The 21,321-nt window shown below is 32.9% G+C and overlaps 4 protein-coding genes across 5 annotated transcripts in view; 1 reads left to right on the top strand and 3 right to left on the bottom strand.

Annotated features, from left to right (window-relative positions):
* The window catches only part of LOC108909544 (rootletin), an 89,270-nt gene extending 83,626 nt beyond the window's left edge, over window positions 1-5,644 (bottom strand). For both annotated transcript variants that reach the window (XM_018713919.1, XM_018713920.1), the window contains exon 1: window positions 5,587-5,644. The gene's annotated coding sequence lies outside the window, so the exon portion shown is untranslated. The remainder of the gene's footprint in view (window positions 1-5,586) is intronic.
* On the bottom strand, window positions 467-2,717 carry LOC108909547. Its single transcript, XM_018713922.2, has one exon. It carries the CDS (start codon window positions 2,617-2,619, stop codon window positions 907-909), a length of 1,713 nt encoding a protein of 570 aa, XP_018569438.1. The 5' UTR covers window positions 2,620-2,717; the 3' UTR covers window positions 467-906.
* Window positions 5,503-14,985, top strand: LOC108909537 (TELO2-interacting protein 1 homolog). Its single transcript, XM_018713912.2, has 12 exons — window positions 5,503-5,936; window positions 5,998-6,137; window positions 6,201-6,378; window positions 6,438-6,941; window positions 10,262-10,470; window positions 10,522-10,704; window positions 10,762-11,226; window positions 13,564-13,802; window positions 13,851-14,148; window positions 14,198-14,507; window positions 14,564-14,792; window positions 14,842-14,985. Exons 1-12 carry the CDS (start codon window positions 5,728-5,730, stop codon window positions 14,983-14,985), a joined length of 3,108 nt encoding a protein of 1,035 aa, XP_018569428.1. The 5' UTR covers window positions 5,503-5,727.
* Window positions 14,986-16,753: 1,768 nt separating this feature from the next.
* Window positions 16,754-21,261, bottom strand: LOC108909553 (zinc finger protein 658). The gene is made up of 2 exons (XM_018713930.1): window positions 20,986-21,261; window positions 16,754-20,761 (listed from the first exon to the last, which is right to left on the bottom strand). The coding sequence occupies exon 2, from the start codon at window positions 20,678-20,680 to the stop codon at window positions 17,579-17,581; it is 3,102 nt and encodes a 1,033-aa protein (XP_018569446.1). The 5' UTR covers window positions 20,681-20,761; window positions 20,986-21,261; the 3' UTR covers window positions 16,754-17,578.
* Between the last annotated feature and the right edge of the window lie 60 nt (window positions 21,262-21,321).

Genomic DNA, 21,321 nt, shown 5'->3' with positions numbered 1-21,321 from the left:
TCATTTACTTAAAAAGGTACAAACAGAAAGAAACATTAATATTTTTGATAATGTAAGACATTCAATGTTTATTCATAAATATTTTAATAATCCACAATATTTTTTAATTACCTACTTTTAATACATTACTACGATAGGTATCTTAGAAGCAAAATTTTTTTCAGAAATCATGAGTATTCCAAGAAATGCTTTTTATGTTTTATATTTTTTATTTCCACAAATCCAAATCCAATTTTCTACTGTCTTTGAATAAACGAATGATTATGCAATGTGTACATATCGGCATTTTGTCTGTTATTTTTCAATGTCAAATGAAGTGGCGTTTAACCAGCTATCTGTTAAACGTAATACCCTTGATAAAATATTTTTGACCACTATCGTGATAAAAATAATAACATCATTTATTTATGGAAGTTGTTACTTGTTTTGTTTGGCAAGAAATTGGGTACTAAATTAATGTGTGAAGTTGGTCAATATTTTGTTTTATTTACGTTTTTTCTAAAATATGTACATACAAAAATATATCAGATTCCACTTAATGTAAATGTACCACTGATACAATGATACAACACTTTGTACAAAACCTCAGTTAATGTAACATACCGTAGTTTTTATATACCTACAAGATATAATATGACTATAAAAAATATTTACTAGCGAGAATAAAAAATATAGTTTGTTCAGACAATACATTCAAATATAAACATGAGATTAAAACCATTTATAAATAAATCTTAATCTTAGCTTTAACAATAACATGTTTACAAAATGTACATCACTCAACTTTGGAATAAAAAAATATAAAGGAAATAAATAAGGTTCTTCATTTTTTATTCAAAAAATTATAGTTTAACCCCTCTTAATCCTCAGGCTTGGTTCTCTCTCCCTTTGAGAAGACAATCGAAATCATCGCACCGCGGTAGTCATCGGCCTTGGGAAGCTATCCTGCCTCCTCTGCATGAACCCTAGCACGTTCTTAAATGGCAACTGCATGTGGTAGTACGCACAATAGGGCAAGGGGTCCCATATGGCAAAGAGGGCCTCCCTCTTGTCCAAAACTGTCCCTATGAGTCTTGTAACCGTTTCAATCGAAGGATTTTTAATGGTATGCATAACAGTATCGGGCATTATGTAGGTACTATTTTCATTGATCAATGGTCCAGAGTTCTGCCTGTTGAAGTGTTTGCAAGGTTTCCACAGCAACCTTGGATGCACGCTGGTATAGCAAATATAAGGCAGTGAAACGCCAACTCTGCTGCTCAGTGGAATAACAGCATTAGATTCTTTCGTGATCACAAATCTGAAGCTTATGTGACCGTTTATCGGTCGCAGCAAGTGATGTTTGCTGAAAAAATTGGCCAGCCAATGGTTTATTTCTTTGTTTTCAACGGGGATAAGTCCACTGTCGTCTTTGTCCATCTTACAGGTTACATTCGCTATAACCTGAGATTGTTTCACTGTAGTGCAAGTTAAATAATGTTCACCTTCAGGGTTCTGTACGAGAACCCAAGGCCTTTGCTCGTTTATGTCGTTAGGAATCTTCAAATCACTCCTTGATAAAGGGAGGACAATCTTGGACCTTTCTCTCAAACCTCTAGGTCCAGCAGTGGACATCACGTAAATACCCCTCCTTATGGCACCGGTATCGTACAGCTGAATAACTTCATCCTTTGACGTGACTGCGTGATAAGTTGGGGTAGGAATTTGATATTTTTGGCAACGTTTCAGAACCTCCAAGGTGTCGTCCAAGACCCAGACTTCCTTGATACCGGGGCAGAAGCAAGAGCAACCAAGCAGTTCCAGATGGGGTTTTGCCACGGAGTCGTAATATGCTGAAGTGGTGGCACAAACCGGAATGTAATAAACTGCCTGTTCCTTGTCGACAATCTCGCAAAGGGCCCTGACGTAGTTCTGTTGCTGGTCGCTGGTTGGTCTCGGTACGGTGTAAAATCGACTTACAGCCGTCGAGAATCTAGATAATGCGAACAAGCCTTCTACTTCGCACACCACCACTCTTGCACCGGCCGAGTAGAAATTCCTGGCCAAATGCAGAGCTTGAATGGTGCTTCCTCCACTTATCAGGACGGTTCGTTTCTTAGAGTTGCCTGGAGTACTAGGAGAAAAGACAATCGATAGTAGTACCTTAATGATGGTAAAAGGCAGCTGGATGAATTGGGTGAAGAGCCAGAACCACATGGACACCCAGAGCATGGGTAGAGCGAAGATTAGCTGCCTCCAGGTTTGCGGCAAAATCGCAAGGACCACGGCTTTGGCCATGCGGAGTAAGAAGCACGGATACCAGCCTATGAGGTCGGAAAGTAGAGAAAAGGAATCATCTTCTTCGGGGCGCATTAGAACCGGACTTTGGCTCCTCGAGTCTCTAGCGTCTGATCGTATGACAAAGGGTTTCTGTATGACGCTCCCCAAACTCGTGGTTCGCCGTATCCTTCTCTTCTTCAGAGTGTTGTCCGGGGATGTGGATATGGGCGAAGAGGAATATGGCGAAGTGGGACTCTGATATCCCGAACCACTCGAGGAACTTCCTGCGTGGATGCTCTCGTTGCTAGGCCACGAAACTCGAGACAAACTCTCTGACGACTCCACAGGTAACGACGGCATTTTGCCAATTTGAACTGATATTGTACACTGAACTAGCAACACGCGACGTATTGTTACACACAAGCTCGGCAAACTGAATAAACAAATTATATTAGTGCTCAGGGATCTTATAGACTGTGGTTGTACTCTGCCCTGTGGCCCCCACCCATCTTTGAGAAGCACGCTCTATTGAGGTAGTCTTTACATGTAATGAGTGCGTTATCAAAAACAACACTTTCTCGATGATAGGGCATAGGCGCTACGTTGGGTGCTTAGGTAATATTTTCGCCGTAACGATTAGATTAGTATCAACGGATTTTTTTAAGTGCAATATTTTTACAGGGTGTGTATTCGAAAAATATATGTAGTTTCCAATTTAATAAAATGTAAAAAAATATTAGCTTACTTTATATTTCATTATTAAATGATGAAGCATCTTTTTAATGAATATAGAGAACAAAATATGATCTTTGTACTTTTTATTTCCACGATATATGCGCATTAACTTGGACACTGTATTTGAGGGTAAAGGGTAATGTCCTTGAGTCGCTTCTGGCGATTTTGCTTAAAAACTGATACACTAGTGATCAATTAAATAAAATAAAAATAATATAAAATTGATATGGCATTATCAACAAACTTTTACGATTGTGAAACTTTTTACATGCCGACACTGAAGATTTTTTTTATATTTTTTTAGTAAAGGTATTTATTTGAAAAAATATCAAATTATTCCAGTTACCCGAACGTTAGTCAAGCTGTAAACTAAATTTAATTAATCACCTCTCATTAATAACCTTATTTGGTAAATACATATCTACTTACATATTACTACCTGAACTTTTAATTCGAAAGACTATGAACAAATATGTTTAACTGGAAATATCTTAGAAGAACTCAATCTACCTAGATCCAATAAAACAATTATTTTATGATATAAATAACGCAATAAACTATTGTAACCATTTTAATTATTATATTATTGCCCACTTTAATAGAGAATAAGTTTATTAACTAAAGAATAATTAACTATACCTAAAAAACATTTATTAAGTTTAGTTAAATCGCTAAATCGCATTTACTAGATGTCTAAAGCCGTCTAAAACCGTCCATGGTTTGGTAGGTATACAGAAATATAAAGAAAATAATTTTAAGATCATCTAAAATATACCGATTATAAATATAATATATCTAATATTTATCTAACTGACCAATCTCTCATAGTTTAATTCGGTATCATTTGGAAAAATATTAAATTAATGTAACTTTCCGTTGTTGTTTCATCTACATCAAATTTACACCACATAACGTACGTCTTTAGATTTAAGCACCCCTTAAGTATATGTATAATAGACCTTATTATATTAAGTTAGTTAATATGTTATGCAAATACATACTTATATAACTTACAATCTTTATCGTGATACCCTATTTTTTACACATTTTATTTACATCATTATATTATTCCATTCATTGAAATCTACAAATAGTAGTTAGAATAATGCCCTGTCTTGCCCCTACCTCTACGCCCTTTGTTACGGCCCTGAATACAGGTATTCCAACTCATCTGTAGCAGGATAAATAAACAGATACATATTTATTTATTTAACCAATTTAAAAAGTAAATTGCAACCGGGCGTTAAGAAATAATAAAAATAGAATATGTGGTTTAAGTTGTAAAAAGCACATACCTAAAGAAGGTATGTGGTAAAAAGCAGTTTGAAGGAAGGAAGCCATGTAAATGTACTTAATTTTATTCGCACACGTCGCGGTTACTTGAATAATACTATATATTATTTATATTTGATATTTTATTATCTTTAGCAATACTTACTTCTCTCTCTTTACAGTCACATAAATTGATATATTTTTTAACCTTTAGCTAATTACTTACGTGTAATCGTTGAGTGAGGAAATACTATTTCTTGCTCAAAGTTGTAATACTTACACAAAATTGTCGTCGATTTATTGATTACAATAAATTCATGAGGAAATTGCAAGTATACCACTAACTAAATTTTCAACAAATTTTTAGTTGATTATGTTTACCTACATTTTTATTTAAAGATATAATTCCTACCGTGTTTATGATAAAAAGCATTTCTTTGTGTAAAACGGCCATTTAGGCATGGTCTAACATTTCATCATTTATCTCGAAAACGGTGTATTCTAGTATTCCTAGTAATATACAGCAAGATACATTTTTTAAAAGGCTTTATCCTTTATCCTGTCTTATAGTGAGTTAAATTTTAAATATCTTTGAAGAAAAAAAAAACTACGTTCATCTCTGGACGTGAAAACCCCAATTCAATTCAAAGGTCAGCCTTTAATCCATCATGAACCTTTATCTACTTCAATTAAGTTAATTTAGGTTATTTATTTAACAGACAAATCCAATTTCTTTGTTGAAATATAATTGCACCATTGATTTATAAGCTGTACTATTCCATGGACTTTCACTGTAAATTTCAAAATCAAGACAGTAATGTGGAAAATTATTTTAAAATTTTTATTTTTTGTTCATCATTCATCAATTTTTTCTTTATTTATTTGGGTATTTGCTGCCATCGAAAAAAAAAAATAAATAATGAAATAGACTCATGCGCCAAAATATTCAAATAAAAAAAAACTAAAATTATACTACAAATAAATAATTTCAGAGAATATTTTATTAATCGATTATAAATTTAATTTTGAATCATTACTAGGCAACCAAATATACATCAAATGTAAACAAATATTCATTTGTTTTTATCCTTTTGGTAACCATGACAACGATAACACTTTTATTTTGTTATTATCTTATTAATATTATTATTATTATTTAGGCACTCAAACAAGAAATTTGAAGAAATATATACATTTTTTTTTGGGAATTGCATCGTTCTGTAGTTGGTACTATTATAGTTAACGGAATGTGATGATTGCTCTTATTTATTTTAATAATTTTGCGAATTTTTTAGCAGATTTAAGGGATAATTAACTTACCTAATAAAATTACACTACAGTTACATGAAGATGCAAAAATTGTGACTCAAATCACTGTAAACAAAACTCATAATTTGTGATCTGCAGGATACAAACAAAGTGGTATCACTGATTTGGTGTTTAAACAGCGGTCTATTCAAAATGGATGTTAAAGTAGAGAGTTTTGAAAATTACGCGAAACTTAAAACTCTTTGTTTAAAATTAATTCAGAATCAAAAAAACATTGCCTGTGTTAAAGAGTTAAATACTATAATTCAAAATTCACCTCAATCATTTATAAAAGCTGTGCAGCCAACAATCCTTTCCACATTTTACCCAATTTTGAAAAGTATTTCTGAAAATAAATCAAGGTAAGACGTTATCATTTCAATTTTTTGAACTGTAAATCACAATAATATATACCTATATCAGTTTTAGAGATGACGAAAAGCAACTTATTGTGGATACCTTCAAAAATCTGTTTGAGAAGTCTAGTGTCGATAAAAAAGTTTTATTTTTTAATATTTACTCATTTCTTTTACTTGAGATTTATGATCATCATCAACACATGGGTAGGTACAAAAATATCTATATAAATTGCCTACGATTGTGAATTATTGTTTTTTAAATTTTAGTATTGCCTATTCCTGAAGAATATAAACTAAGTATTATGAATTGTATGGCTTCTCTTATGAAGTGTGTATCATCTGATCTGGTTTTTTCTTTGTATACCCGAGAAAATGCTCCAAGATTTTGTCAAATGCTCTACACGGCTCTGGAAATAGCTAAAACTGAACAACTTAGATCGTTGAGGTAATCAACAATCATGACAAACAATTTTTGTGTGAAACTAATCTACAATTTCTTCACAGAGTGTCTGCTATGGAATGTATTATGGCCATTGCTCAGGTATTAGAAAATAAAGATTTCGAAGATGCTGAGCTGAGAAATCAAGTTGCGGAAGTATTCCTATTCTTTCTACCAGGTATTGCAAGTGGTTTAGCCAGGATAGCTTTAGAAGACGAGAAAATGGGACATAAAATTCCAATGGTAGCTTTAAAAGCCTGGGGAAGAATTGTCACGCTTTTAATGGATAATTATAAAGCTGGAAATGATGATTTCGATTTTACAAATCTTAAGAATATCATGAATAAAAAACCTGTAATTGGTACTGAGAAAAGAAAGAAATTTAAAGACGAAAAGGAAATCAAGGAATATCTACACACAAATAAACGGACGGTGCCATGGTACAAAGATACCGATAACAGACTGCAACCACTTGTCGTTGAGTTCGCCAAATTGACACATCATTCCCATCACAAAGTACGATTAGAGTTGGCTGACATGTGCGGACTTATAATTGAAAATTGCTTTACGTGAGTATTATTCTAAAGAAATATGTTATTAAACTAAACGGTGTGTGTTTTGAGTTGAAGTTTTCCTGTTAGCACAACATAGAACTCAAAAAAGTAAGCAGATTTTTCAAGTAAATATTTTTTTAAAACCTCGAAGGTAATAGAAATAAAAATTTTAACTTTGACTTTTAATAACTTGGGACCTGCCTAACGATGTTAAAAATTCTCACTAGTGGGTTCGCTTGCAACTCTGAGAAATAATAGGGTAGTGGCATATATAGAATTTTACTATGGTTCGGGTTGAAATTTAGAGAAATTCTTGAGGTACTTGATGCACTAATGCAGATAAAAAATTTCTCAAAAAAAAGTTTTACTACCAAAAATATACAAATAACACCCTACAATAAGGGTTACCTTTTAGGTATATTTCGGAAATTGACGATCCTGGTGCTGCCATAAGGCAATCGACGTCCCTATCGTAAAGTTTGACTTTTTGTCTGTATTCTTACTCAGAACGTTTTGACATACAGGTGCTATTTGTGTTGGTTACAGTGACTTGAAATATTCATCTCGTCCAAAAAATGAAAGAAACTAAAAAATGCGTTCCTTTATTTTACACTGTAGCCTTTTGGTAATATAATGGTGTCGGTATCTATATACAAGACAACTCTAATGATTACAGTAGCGATTCTGTCTTTATTTCTTTGTTTTTTGGGGCGGAACCGTTATTTCCTGAGTATGGTTTTTTATATGATTAAATGTAGAATAGTAAAATGATTACAGTAAGTCGTTAAATGCGCGAAGAAGTGAAAATCTGATATGTTGTTGTTTTAATCGTATGAGAAACCAATACAGCCGAAATAACATTAATTATGTACAATTTACTATGAACTGAAATGAAAATAACAGTTAAACACAATCTCATAGCCGTTAAACATAAAATTTGACATATCATTGAACTTCAAAATTTTTTTTCTTCATGCATTTAACTATACAAATTATAGGGAAGACAAATATAGCATCTATAAGAAAAAAGTTAACTTCAGGTCTCAAAAACAATGAAAGATACAGAAACGTGTTCATATTTGCAACTAATAATCAGGGCCGGCGCCAGGGTATTTGGCACCTGAAGCAAATATTTGTTTGCCGCCCTAAGAAAAAATATATACAAGTTACTACTGTTGGAACAAATAACAAATTTATTAATAAAAAGTTATAAAAAATAAAAAAACATTTCAATAGACAAAAATAAATAAAAAAATATTTTAGTAAAAAAACAAACATAAATTATAAGAAACATCCTATAAAAAATAAAACAGATATTCCAATAAAACCAAAAATTAAAAATATTCAATAAAAACAAAAAAAAACTAAATAATGTCAAAACGGGATTTTTATACGTACCTATCACATATCAACTTTTCTACATTTTTCATTAACAAAGTCTTCAATAATATCGTAAATCAAATTATTTGTTCTTTCTCTTTCTATCTTTATATCTTTCTCGATAGCAAGAATGGCTAAGTCTGGTAACTGTTCCTGCGCCATGGCTGTTCGTAAATAATTTCTGCCGGCCCTGCTAATAATTATATCATTATAAATGAGTTACAATAATTAATGAGGACAGAATAAAAAAAAATCTTTTTTTCTAGTTTTTTTCAAGAATCAGTTGGAATATTTCATTTCAAGAAATGTTTTAGCAAAATACTACACAACTTTTTTATGATTTGGGCGCCCTTATATCTTTAAAAGTTATCTTGTAGTCTCCCTTCCATTAAATAATTCTAACGAGGATAATGCCAATTTACTTGCATTTGCAAACGAAACGTGTTGTGGAAGTGGTTCCAACCCCAAACCTCACCACCCTCGTCCTTTGTGTATACCTACCACTGAGGGAGCATATTTCCCAAATTATTTCTATGACATTTTCTATACCTTTATGTAGTTCCTCTACTGTGTTCACTCAATTTTATATACCTACTAAACTTTTGATGTAATTCCACATCGAAAAATGACATGGATACGTTGGAAGCCATAATATTGGCCCATCCACCTGTTCAGTGGCAATTTGTGAAATTTAAAATGATCTTATTTCAATCATGAAGTATGGGGCCCACATCATTTTTTTAGTCCACGTAGAGAATGAGAGATGAATGACTAAAAAATTCTGGAAGAATTTCAAATTAAAAAATTAAAGTGAGTTTCTGACCCTAAGATTTCGAAGAGAGCTGCATTAAAATTTGTAAAATATTTTTTTTGATAATCAACTTATGAATGTAAACTACAAACACAATTAAATTTTTTTGAAAAATGAAAAACAACACGTTTGTATCTATCAGTTGATTATAAAAAAATGTTTTACATATACAGGGTGTGCCATTTAACACTTCCGCTGCCAATATCTCTGAAATGAAGAAGTTTATTTTAGTTCCGGAAACTGAGGTTGTTAGGTCCCTCAAATAGCTTCAAATTGTAGTTAGAACTCTTAGTTCAAATCTTTCTGTATAAATGGCATGGCGATACTAAAAAATTTTTTAACCCTGGAACGTGAAAATGCAGTCCATGTGAAAGATCGTTAAATTTTGAGTAATTTTTTTAATATAAAGTTTTTTCCAATATTTACTTGTTTTCGAGACATGTCGACTTCAATATGCAATGTATGATGTAACAGGAAAATCTATTATTTTATTTAAATCATACAGAGACAAAATATTCTTGTAAAATATTGTTATAGTGACTTTATTCACACCATATACTAACTAACAAACAATAAATGATGAACTAGAGAAAAAAAATTGTACACTGGTAAATCTTATAACTAATATAGTTAGATTGAAAGATGCAAGCTGATAAAACTGTAATTATTGGAAAACTAATATGTGTCGTCTGTCATACTTGTTTTATTTTAAACAAATGACATGAGCCACCTATGACTACATTTTTTTAATTTGATAAAATACGGTTCGTCTCTGCCCCTTACCAAATTTACCATTGTACAATTTTTTTTCTGTATTTGATCATTCGTTTTTTATATAATTTATTGTTTGTTTGTTAGTATATGGTGTGAATAAAGCCTCAAATAAATGTTTTCATTTTGGAGATATTTGCAGTGGGAGTGTTAAATGGCACACCCTGTATACATATATGCAACTCTTCAAAATTTCATGGTGGACAAGCCTTATTTTAATTTTTATTTTGCAAATTCCGGCCAAAGTTTTTTCAGCAAGAAAGTTGTCTGTGTCGATATTATTCCAAGTGAGATTTCGGAAAAGCTTGATTACTTTGTTGAGCACATTGTTGTGTCGAAAGGCAAACCGTAACTTAAGAAATATATTTTGTAGAACAATGCCAATATCCACGAGCCATTTAATAGAAATAGTTATAACGCTTTCTGAAGATGAGAGCGATGAAGTAAAACGAAGGAGTAATGATGTGTTGCAGAAATTGTCTATTGAGCTTTCGTCTAGTAACTTTAAGTGTTTGCTCGAAAATTTAGAAGAAGGGTTTTATAGTGGCATAAATAGTTTGCCCAGAAAATTTAACGGGATAGGTAAGCAATTATAAATTTATTTTTGCCGTGATTCGTCATTTTACCTTTTAGATGAAAGAGAGCAACTTGCGTCTCTGAATTTAATAATTGGGTACATATGCTTATTTGGGAAACATAAACTGAGCCAAGTTTTGCTTTCTGCGACACATTTAAATAAACTTATGCACACACTTATGCATATATCTGAGCTGGAAAGAACTGGTGTTAGTCTTTTGGAGGAATATACTATCAAGGGTAATTTTATTTCAAAATATATATTTTTTTAAGAGCTACATATTATAAATTTTATAGAGCTGAATAGGAACCCAGATTTACGAACGCCTTGGAGAAATTTTCGACACTTTAAAGAGGAATCTGTTAAAAATAAATTGGAAACGTTATGCGCTTCGCTAGCGAAATTCGGTGGCTTAGAAATCATTAGTGATTTTCTCTTGGACGTTATTATGTATCATTCGGAGAACAGAAAGGAAGCCATATTTATTTTAAATGAAGCTATATCAGGCACTGATTATACCGAAGAAAATCTGCAAATAATAAAGAATATCGTCACTACATACGTGGATAACAATTACTGGCAGATACCGTTGTCTGTGGTCGTTGACGAGTTTGGATATGTAACTACCTTAACGGATGTGCAGAACAACGTCATTCAAGTTTGTCTACTAGTTGAAGGAATTGGCAAAATCGCTTTAGTTCTACGAGAAAATTTTCAACAGTTCCTTTTGAAAACCTTGTATTTGGTCTTGGAAAGGGCTGGTAAGTGTTTCTATTCCTACAAATCAAAGTGGAATATTTTATTTTATCATGTACAATGTCGCATGCATTAAAAGAGCACAATATCCATGCAGTTAAGCAGTAAATACAAATTCTACATGGAATTATAACAAATTCTTGGGTTATTAGACGATTTAACCAAACTTACCTTTATTTAAAATTGCTTTTTTAGTCGTAAAATTGAAAAAAAATGAACTATAAAGTGCTGCAATTGAAATAAAATGTGTTGTACATAAATGGTACTTTTTGGCACAGTAGCTGAAATAATATATTTACAAAAATGGGAAGAACACTTCCATTCATAAAAGAATATATTATTTATATATTTTTTGCGGGTCCTTTAATTTTTTTCATCACAAATAATCTTTTTCAAGTTTTTCTGTCATAATTTTTTTGTATTTCCAAGGGTTTTCATGTGAAATTATTTTATTCATCACCAACGTATTTTCTATACACATTTGACTTATCGAAAATTTAATTTATTTGATAATAAAATGAAATTAATACTTTCAAATGTTCAGAAACTTCTTATGGAATGTTTTTTCATTGAGGGGAGAGAGCACTGTATAATTTTCAGAAAATCAATTTTTTTTATTGATTTAAAAGACCTATAATAAGGGGAAAAAAGTTTTATACTAAAAGAATTTTTTTCTTTGAAAATCTGATCTCTGCCAAGTGCGTGGGACAGCTCCAAAACGACTACCTGCGGCAAATACATATCCGCGATACAATAAAACATTTATTATTATGAACTGTTACCATCACTTGGTCATACATAATTCAATAAGTTGTTGCATCAAAATTAAAACATTATTACAATTTTAATTTTATTATGACAAATTAATTCTTAAAAATGAATATGAACAACCAAAACGCCTGAATATTATTCTTTAAAAAATTTCAGTAAATGTTCAAAAACATTTGCATTTTGGCAAAGGTTGAAAATGAAGATCAGCGTAATATCAGAATTTATTATATCTGTAACTGCAACTGTGAAAGAGCATGTCAGATGTATGAATATCCTGAAAAAAATAGATCGGAATTTGTTTGAATTTTGAGCACTCGAGAAGCCTAGAAATAACTATGGACACGGGAATAAAACTCTAATAGTTATTTATTTTAATGCTTGGTGGTAATAGTTTAAATAACTAGATGGATTTCACAGGGCTTAACGACACTTACAGTGTACGATAATTCAATAAACAAAAAAATCTAAATAAAAAATTTAGATAAATTTGGAACGAATACACTGAAGATGAATTTTTTGAGACAAAACGTCTGAATCTGGTTCGGGCTGAGGCAGTACAGTATTGGGGTTCACGAAGGCTTGCAAAAAATGTAATAACATTTCTAGGGTCATATTTAAAAAAATGAAGTTGATGATGGTCCCGGAGAGACGAAACGTTACATATTAAAATTGATTATGCCAAGTGTTTTTCTTTTTCAATATCACCTCAAACGAAGGCTGAAATGAAACAAAAACGGGTTTCGAAAATTTCGGTTTTTTTCAAATTTTTCGAAAACTAATCATGTTAGCTTTGATTTTTTAGAGGCATAATGTTAGTCCCCTGATTACGCAACTTTGCCCCCATTTAAGCTAGTTTGTATCTCTTACCGTTTTCGAGATCTCTATAGTGAGAAGCGAATTTGTAACAGCCTGTATATTCAAAATAACAATCCAAAGAGAAGTACTTATGGGATTTTCGATAACTTCATTTTAACATTATGTATCGGCAGATGATTGCCCCTTTTTTTGTCGAAAATTGAACTTTTTACTTCAAATGGTCGCCAATCGCATAAAAATTCACGTTTTCAAAATTTCCTACCTATTTCCTAGCCATACTCGTGTAGATAAAAAAAAAGTTTTTTGTTTTTTCCATTTTAAAATTTTCATCAAATACATTGCGTACCACAGAGTGCCTCAAATTCAACATACCTCGTGAGATAGGTCTAGCGTCGCTATTTTATACTATTTAGGAATAAATATATATTTTTCAACACTTAGAGACATGGTTAATAACATCTTTGATTATTATTGCCCTCTTAATTTCCCTTCCATTAAAAAAAAATTGTAGAAAAACATTTTATTTTAGAGTTTTACAGTGGTGTTGCCCCTTAATGGGAGTCGTCACTGTTTTTAGTAACACATAATTCAGTCAAAACAATAATTTATTTCAGATAAGAAACTAAAATTTTTTAACAACTTTTGCTAAAAATTTATGGTAGTTTTGGCATACATGGAATGTGCATATATATTTTTTACTACTAAGAAACATCAATTTTTTATAAAACTTTCCATGTGACTTCAAAATTTTATAGGAAGTAGCCACCCTCTGGTAAAAAATGCTGGTCTGTCAGCTTTAACGAACGTCACATTAGCCTGTGGATATTCCAATATAACGAACTTAATAAACAGCAATATAGACTATTTTACGTACCACGTTGAAAGAAAATTAAACAAACTGGAGAACAACCAAGGTGTCCTGAGTGTCCTGGCAGTTGTTTTGAATTACGGAACAGTTGAGGTCTTGTTGTACATCGCTGATATTATTAAAGAGGTAAGAATTAGCTTTGGTTTTGCGTCTTTCTGTAGGTCATATTTTTAGGTTCTTCTTCAATCTTGTGATAAATTCAAGGATAAAAATTCAACGGCTTTCTTAGAAATATTTAAAATTTTTATAAACTGTTTACGAAAATGGTTTAACATAAAAGAAAGAATTGAACCGTTTAAGTCTAAAGCCCAGAAATTAAGAGAAATTGAAGATTTCCAGGTAACAGGAGTAGATATGAAAGAAACAGTTAATTTTTCTGATGATATTATGGGCAAGTCTGCAGAAGAAATGTATAAGGAGGACATGGAAAAGAAACAAGATGAAATAGAAAAGGAAATGGAAGAACCAGAAGGTAACTTTCAATATATTTTTATGTAATTTGTACACATATTTTTTTTTAGTTGAAGAGTACAAAAAACCTGAACCACCTTTACATATAAAATTGACAGTGGCAGTATTAAGTCGAAGCTTGCATTTTCTCCCATCAAAAGATAAAACCAAAAAATTACTTGCACTCAACATATTAACAGAGGGTTTGGAAATCTTAAGAGATTTTGAAGATGAACTTTTACCGATCGTTCATCAAATTTGGTCCCCGTTAGTCCTGAGATTCAAAGAGTTCGAAGATCCTTTAATTATCAATTACAGTTTTCTATTGCTTGTCACTTTAGCCAGACTCTCTAAGGATTTCATTAAAATGAGAACTACAAAGTAAGTAGATTGATGTATTATCTACTTTCATTATAAAAAATTATGATAATTTTTAGGGACGTTTTGCCTAACATTTTATTGGCCCTTGATAAATTTTCTGCAGAAAGCTACTTAAAAGACAAAGGCTCTGCTTACAGATATTCACAGACATACAAGTTGCAGTTAGTAATTCTGGAAAATTTGGGAAAAGTTTTGACAGACCTGGATGTTGCAGATGATAAATTAAATGAAGCGATGGATATCGTTTCCAGATATTTGAGTAATAAACAGCCCATTCCACTACAGGTACTTTTTATTTTTTTCAAAAAATGTTGTTCTGACTTATTTTTTTTAGCTGGCCGCTATTGAATTCTTCAAAATTCTATTATTGTATGATCCAAAACCAATTATATTGAAGTTAGAATTATTGCGGAAGGACAGTAATGAATTAGAATATAATATATGTACTATTTTAAAGGAAATAAATGATACTCTATAAATTGGACTCTCTCTCTACCTGTGGTCGGTTAGTCCTATGGTAGGTCGTTGGTCGAGCAGTTAAATGCGTCAATACTTGAATCGATGGAATCGATGAATGCCACTGTTGCGGGTTCGATCCCTGAGGCAGTAAGATCATAGATCAGCTATATTCGTAGAGGGGAATTAGGTACCCTCTCTGTGGGTATGGTAAGATGGAAGAATAAGGTTGATACCGGTCGGCGATTGACCAACCCCCCTAATTAATGAGGTTTTCCAAGTTTCCCTCATTCTTGCATTAAATGGGGGCTAGAGTTTACCAACATAAGTCGTTCCTGGGCGCACATGTGGCGTGCCGAATAATAATACGCCGCTCCCACTCCTACACAAGTCTCCAACTTCTGGGCTAATACTTGCAGTTAGATAAGGGGTAGAGATATTATTATTAAATGTCTTTTTCAATATTTGTTTTCGAATTATAATACAGTGTTAAGCAGAATGAAGTAAACATTTTAAATTTGATCGTTTTAGTCAATTTTTATTGAAAATTAAACCAGGTTCTTTGGAAAACATGAAAATTTGATTTTTTTTTAAATTAAATCATTCAAATGACCCCCTCCACTCTACTGGCACTTTTGAAGTCTAATACAAAAGTTCTGCATCACTCGCGCCAACATTTCAGTTGAGAATACGTTATTCTCCGTCGGTCGGTCATAATTTCCAGAATTGCAATAGACTTAGACTTAAGTGTAGAAAATAGCCTCGTCCTGTTGAAACCATAGTCGTCGAATATCCACATCAACATTATGAAGTTGTGATGTAACAGTTACAGGCAAGTCGTTTTCCTCAATGAACGGTCCAGAAATTTAAAATGCTGATATTGTGCTCCAATTTTCGTGGCTGAAAACATACATAGGCATTGTCGAAACCAAGAGAGTTGCACGAACAAAATTTGGACAGGACATAGCTAATACAATGCGAAACATCGCCTTAATGTTAAAAATGCTGTCACTGGCTGTTCTTAGTGGTAAAAATTCGAAATATTTGAAATTATTCAATTTTCGTGGCTGAAAACATACATAGGCATTGTCAAAATCAAGAGTGGTAATTCGTGCAATTCTTGAGGATTCTCTGTCGCCCAATAACAGATGAAAATGAGCTTCATCTGGCATCAGCTAGCAATCAACAATATTCGGGTTTTCTGCAAGAAGAGCTTCGAAACACTCCTTGATCCAAAATCTTGTGGCAGAAATTTTTGTATGATTTGAATTTGTAGGGATCCCATTCCATTTACTGCGAAAGCATGGTAATTTCATTTGAATTTGTATCTCACTATATCGAGAGCATCATATCAGAAGGGCGTAAGAGCCACTATAGTCGGTTTTGGGGTTTTAGGGTGTATGACTTCATTTAATCAATTCGCTTAATATATCAGATGGGCGTATATATTCATAAACAACATCAACACTCTATTCTAACGCGTTTTACTTAGGCGTATGAACCAATTTTGCAAAACTATAATATCAGAAAGGCGTATGCCTTTAAAATTTCAGATTTGGTTCATACGCTCTTCTATGACACCCTCGACGTTATGAAACAAACTTAAAGTTGAAAATGGATATTTCTGCCTAACCCTGCATTTATCACTTACATGTATATTTTTTTGTTGATTTTATTCTCAAATTTTTTACTTTAAAACGCCCCAAATTTTCATGCGGTTACAAAAAAACGGATGGTTATAAATATTTGTTTTATTTGTATTATTTAATACAAAAACTTCAATTGCACACTTTAAAATGTAAAATTAATTTATTATTTACACAAATGGAAATATTATATACGTCCACAACGTATATAACTAAATAACAATAAGGTGTTACCCTTCTTTATGTTAAAGTAGTAATCATTTAAAAATTGCAGAATAAAAATACAGTCTTTATTAAAAAAAAAAGAAAATAGTACGTACTAAATAAAATGTAAAATTCAATGTTACTAAAATAAGAATTCAACAAACCTTTGAAATAACGAACTTCATACTATGTAGACACCAAATAAATCATTACAAAATAAAAATTATTTCACTACAATGAAACGTAAAAAATACACTTTTATTACCTAACATTTCTATATGAATATTAAAATAATGGTGGTGGTTTCAATTTGAAACAATCACAGTTTCAGCTTCTATACTTAATTTACTCAAATCATTTAAAAAAATATTTTTAACAACTTGTCGAATCGTTTAAATAACAGATCGATTACTTTTTATAAATCGCACTCCACTAAAAGTGATAGACTTGAAGTAGTACTCAACTATTCAAATAAAGATTATAAAACTGCTATTTGAAGAAATATTAAAAAAAATAGGTACTTCTAAAATCAAACAAAAAAAAATCTTACAAGTTGATATCAATAAAAATAAAATAAAATAATTTTTGTCTGTCCCATGTTCAATTTTGTGAATAAAATACCACTTGCAAGCGTCTCAATTTTAGATAAAATATTTTTTATAGGGGCACAACAGAACTAGTTAAAATGTTTAAAACAATTCTAATATAATTAAAAAATACTCTTATTTCCTTTACTCCCATTTTAGCAGCTGAAAATCTGTCTATCTAATTTTCTGTACTAACTGGTTCCCTAGCATGATGAATTTGTACATGTTTATTGTGATTAGACTTAGTCGTGGAAGTTTTCCCACAAATATGACAGGAATAAGGTCGAATGCCGCTATGTACAAGCATATGATCCTTTAAGTAATATGACCTGTGAAAAGACTTCCCGCAAACCTGACAAACGAATGTCTTGTTATTCTCGTGTTCCTTAACGTGCCTTATGCAGTTGTACTTCCTGATGAACTGAGCACCGCAGTAGTTACACGTATACGGTCGTACGCTTTTGTGAGAGTTCATGTGCGCGATGTAGTCGGACTCTCTAATGAAGGCACCCTTGCACTGATCGCACTTGAAGGGTTTGGACGTACGACTGGCATGCGTCCACTTATGCAATTTAAGGTTCCATTTAGTCGTGAAATCCTTATTGCATATTAAGCAAGTGAAAGGCCTCTGTCCGCTGTGCTTACGAATATGTACTTCCAGGGAAGATCGGAGATAAGTACCTTTGCAAATGGGGCATTGAACATTTTCATTATCCCTCTCTACTTGTGGGAGAAACTTCTCATTATGAGCACGGCGCATATGTCTCGTTAAACTCGACATATGAACGAATTTCTCACTGCACTGAGTGCACGCCTTAGGCTTAGAGTCATGGATTTCCTTGTGCCATGCTAATTTTTTTTTAGAGTGAAAGATTTCTCCACACTGACATATATAATCTTTAACCTTTTTCTTGAGCTGAAAATGGTGTCTGTTACGGTGTTGTACTAAGTTCGAGTGTCTTCTAAATGTTTCCTCGCACAAGTTGCATTTGATGGGAGCTTCACCAGTGTGAATGTTTTTATGTTCATCATGTTTTTGTCTCGTTACGAAAGATTTTTGACAAATTTCGCATTTGTATGGCTTAAGTCCCAGATGTCTCTTCATATGCAACTGAATATTTTGTCTTCTATAAAACAGTTTGCCGCATAACCTGCATTCTAGTGGGTGTACTTTAAGGTGATCCGTATATTTATATTCGTTAGGAAAAGCCTCCCCGCATGTAAGGCATTTGTGTCGTACGCTGGCATTTTCCTTGTGGACTTCCATTTTATGCAGTTTTAAAGCCTTTGCATTTTCTACCACACAGTCACAAATTGGACACATTATCTTCAAGTCCTTAACTTCTAAATTGGGCTCGTCTTGTTTAATATCAGTTTCGACAGGTGGAGTTTCATTTTGTTCGACATTATTCTCTAATTTCAATTTGTTAGTAAAAACGTTATCATAATTGTTGTCGGTCTCAGTCTTATCTGATTTTAACTTTACTATAAGTTTTTTCACCTTCTTTACCTTGGAAGCAATATCGCCTCCAATGAAATTGCTTCTATTTATTTTTTCTGGATGTTTCTCGATCTCATGCTCCTTTCTTTCTTTTGACGATGCAAAACCTTCCTGACATGTGGGGCATTTAAAATTAAGCGGTGGTCCAGAATAACTAACGATCGTAGGAGTGTCATTTTCATTGTCGTTATACTCCATATGATTTTGATACTCCCCTTGTGCTGGATGTCTCCTCTGGATTGCTGGCACTTCTACACTGTCACTATCGGATGCCTCCCAAGTCTCCCTTCCGATTAAATCATAAGAGTGTGACATCCCCGAACTACCTTCTTGGTACTGCATACGATTCCAAGTTATGTCACTAGCACCCCCTATACTCTCCTGACCAGACAATTCGCCTCTTGCTGGCATCCTTTCATCAGATCTTATGTTAACGTGAGAGCTCTCTCTTGACATACTCTCCTCCAGGTGACTCTGCTCAATGAAATCATTTTTTGGCTGCTCGGTGATATCTCCTATAGTCATTAAAACTCCTGGTCTGTCTGGTGAGGTGTTCTCAAAATTTTCAACTTGAGAAATAACCTGATTTGAAGAGAAATCATTTATGATAACGATATCTTCCATGTTAACAAAATCTAAATGGTCCCCACCGTGCAGGATGTTTGCAGAAGTATAAATTGGTTCTGACTGTTCGTAACTTTCCGTATTTAGTTTAACCGTTGTATACGGTATAACATTCTGTTCGGTATACTCTTGAGTTTTTACAAATTCCTGGTTCTGTTGGTGGATATAAAAGTATTCGGGCTGATCTTCATTGTTTTCTTGATTATCTAAATTTGCTTCTTCATCTTCTAATGTATGTGAACGAGGTGAAGTGTTACTGGTATTCTGGGTTTGGCAAGCCTTGTTCAAATCGGAGTGAAATGCCCAGTCAGAATGAGTGGTAGTCTGAGAATGTGGGGAACCAATACACTCTTCGTGATCCACTTGTTCGTGTTCATAATCCGCATTGTTTTCATTACCACCGTACTCTTCCGATGGTATTTCGTTCACCATTAACTGTTCGTTTTCAAAATCTTCCATAGTTTTCACATCATGACTGACTATATCCATGTCTTCTTGCTTCTTAACAGTTGTGGGTTCTGTAGGTGTTCCACTGAAAGTATCCTTGACAATTTCTTCATGTCTCGAATCCCCTGTATTCTCCTGGATTTCCTCTATTCTACTTTGTGTAATATTATTTTCACTTCCATTCTCGACCGATTCTTCGGGTATATTAGCTTGCGATGTACTAGGTAAATCAAAAGGTAAAGCCCTTACATGAGGAGGCAACGAATTACTAGACATTATTACTTGCTGTTGCTGATAGACATATGGCATCATTTGGGGGTTGAAAACGGTGGGATAAACGTATTGCTGTGACAACGGGTTTACATTTAAAACATTTGGCTGAGGAGAAGTTGTGCTCATACTTTGTTGATAGATAAAAACATGGTTTCCATGTAGTGGGGTTATGTGGGGCGTGGGCCCTAAGTGACCTGGAGGTGCTTGATTCCATGACTGGTTCACTATAGCCGAGTTAACCTGAGAACTGCCAGCAGCACTTAAATCTGGCTGTGTGGGTATATTTTGACCTTTAGGTGACTCTTCACCCACAGATAACTTTACCAAGGCCTCTATTACCTTCTGCTTTGGATGGGAGGATAAATGTTGCTTTAAGGTTATTCCTGGCCTTAGATACAAGGTACAAACTGGACAAACAATGTTGGTTGAGTCCATTTTGGTTGTTTCTTTATTTACTCAACCAACTGGTGGAAATGGTGAATACTGTAGAACACTCCTCTAGTCAAGTGTATTGATCTGTTGAACAAAATCAATGATGAGAATACTGAAATTTATGAAAATGGCTTATAAAAAGGTTTTATTTTATTTCGATTTAAAGGATGTATTCATTATTAATTCCATTGCAGCATTTTCAGTAACAAAAGATAAGAATCCTACTTAATAAAATAAACAATGCATTCTTAACTGCAACACGTATCATATTTCATGATATTTTTAAGAAGTATTTGGGGGGTACTTACCAAATTCTTATTTTAATATACATTTTGAATACAAGACACTCACACTGATTAAAATGATTAAAAATTAGTCTAATAATCGACTGCCCCTGTTACTGTTTGGGTCAATGAATGGATGGGACAGACAGAAAAGGGATTTTATTTTTCCACTAAATGACAGCCTCTAAACTAGTGGTGTCACCCAGATCAACTTTTGTTATTAGAAATCAAAAGAATATCGACAGTTTTTCAAATTTTTACATATGCAAAAATAAATATTTCAATTTTATTCACGTAATTCAATTCAATTTGTTCTCTGGTAGCATATATTCATAATTCATATACACTGGCCCCCCTTTC

This window comes from Anoplophora glabripennis, unplaced genomic scaffold (assembly GCF_000390285.2).
Source record: "Anoplophora glabripennis isolate ALB-LARVAE unplaced genomic scaffold, Agla_2.0 scaffold385, whole genome shotgun sequence".
NCBI classification, from domain to species: Eukaryota; Metazoa; Arthropoda; class Insecta; order Coleoptera; family Cerambycidae; genus Anoplophora; species Anoplophora glabripennis.
This window is presented reverse-complemented; position numbering and strand designations above follow the sequence as displayed.

Coding starts and splice junctions, on each gene's coding strand:
- LOC108909547 (XM_018713922.2), bottom strand. CDS start 2,619: ATGCCGTCGTTACCTGTGGAGTCGTCAGAGAGTTTGTCTCGAGTTTCG.
- LOC108909537 (XM_018713912.2), top strand. CDS start 5,728: ATGGATGTTAAAGTAGAGAGTTTTGAAAATTACGCGAAACTTAAAACT. Junction 6,942..10,261: donor ATAATTGAAAATTGCTTTAC/GTGAGTATTATT, acceptor TATATTTTGTAG/AACAATGCCAATATCCACGA. Junction 10,471..10,521: donor CAGAAAATTTAACGGGATAG/GTAAGCAATTAT, acceptor TTTACCTTTTAG/ATGAAAGAGAGCAACTTGCG.
- LOC108909553 (XM_018713930.1), bottom strand. CDS start 20,680: ATGGACTCAACCAACATTGTTTGTCCAGTTTGTACCTTGTATCTAAGG.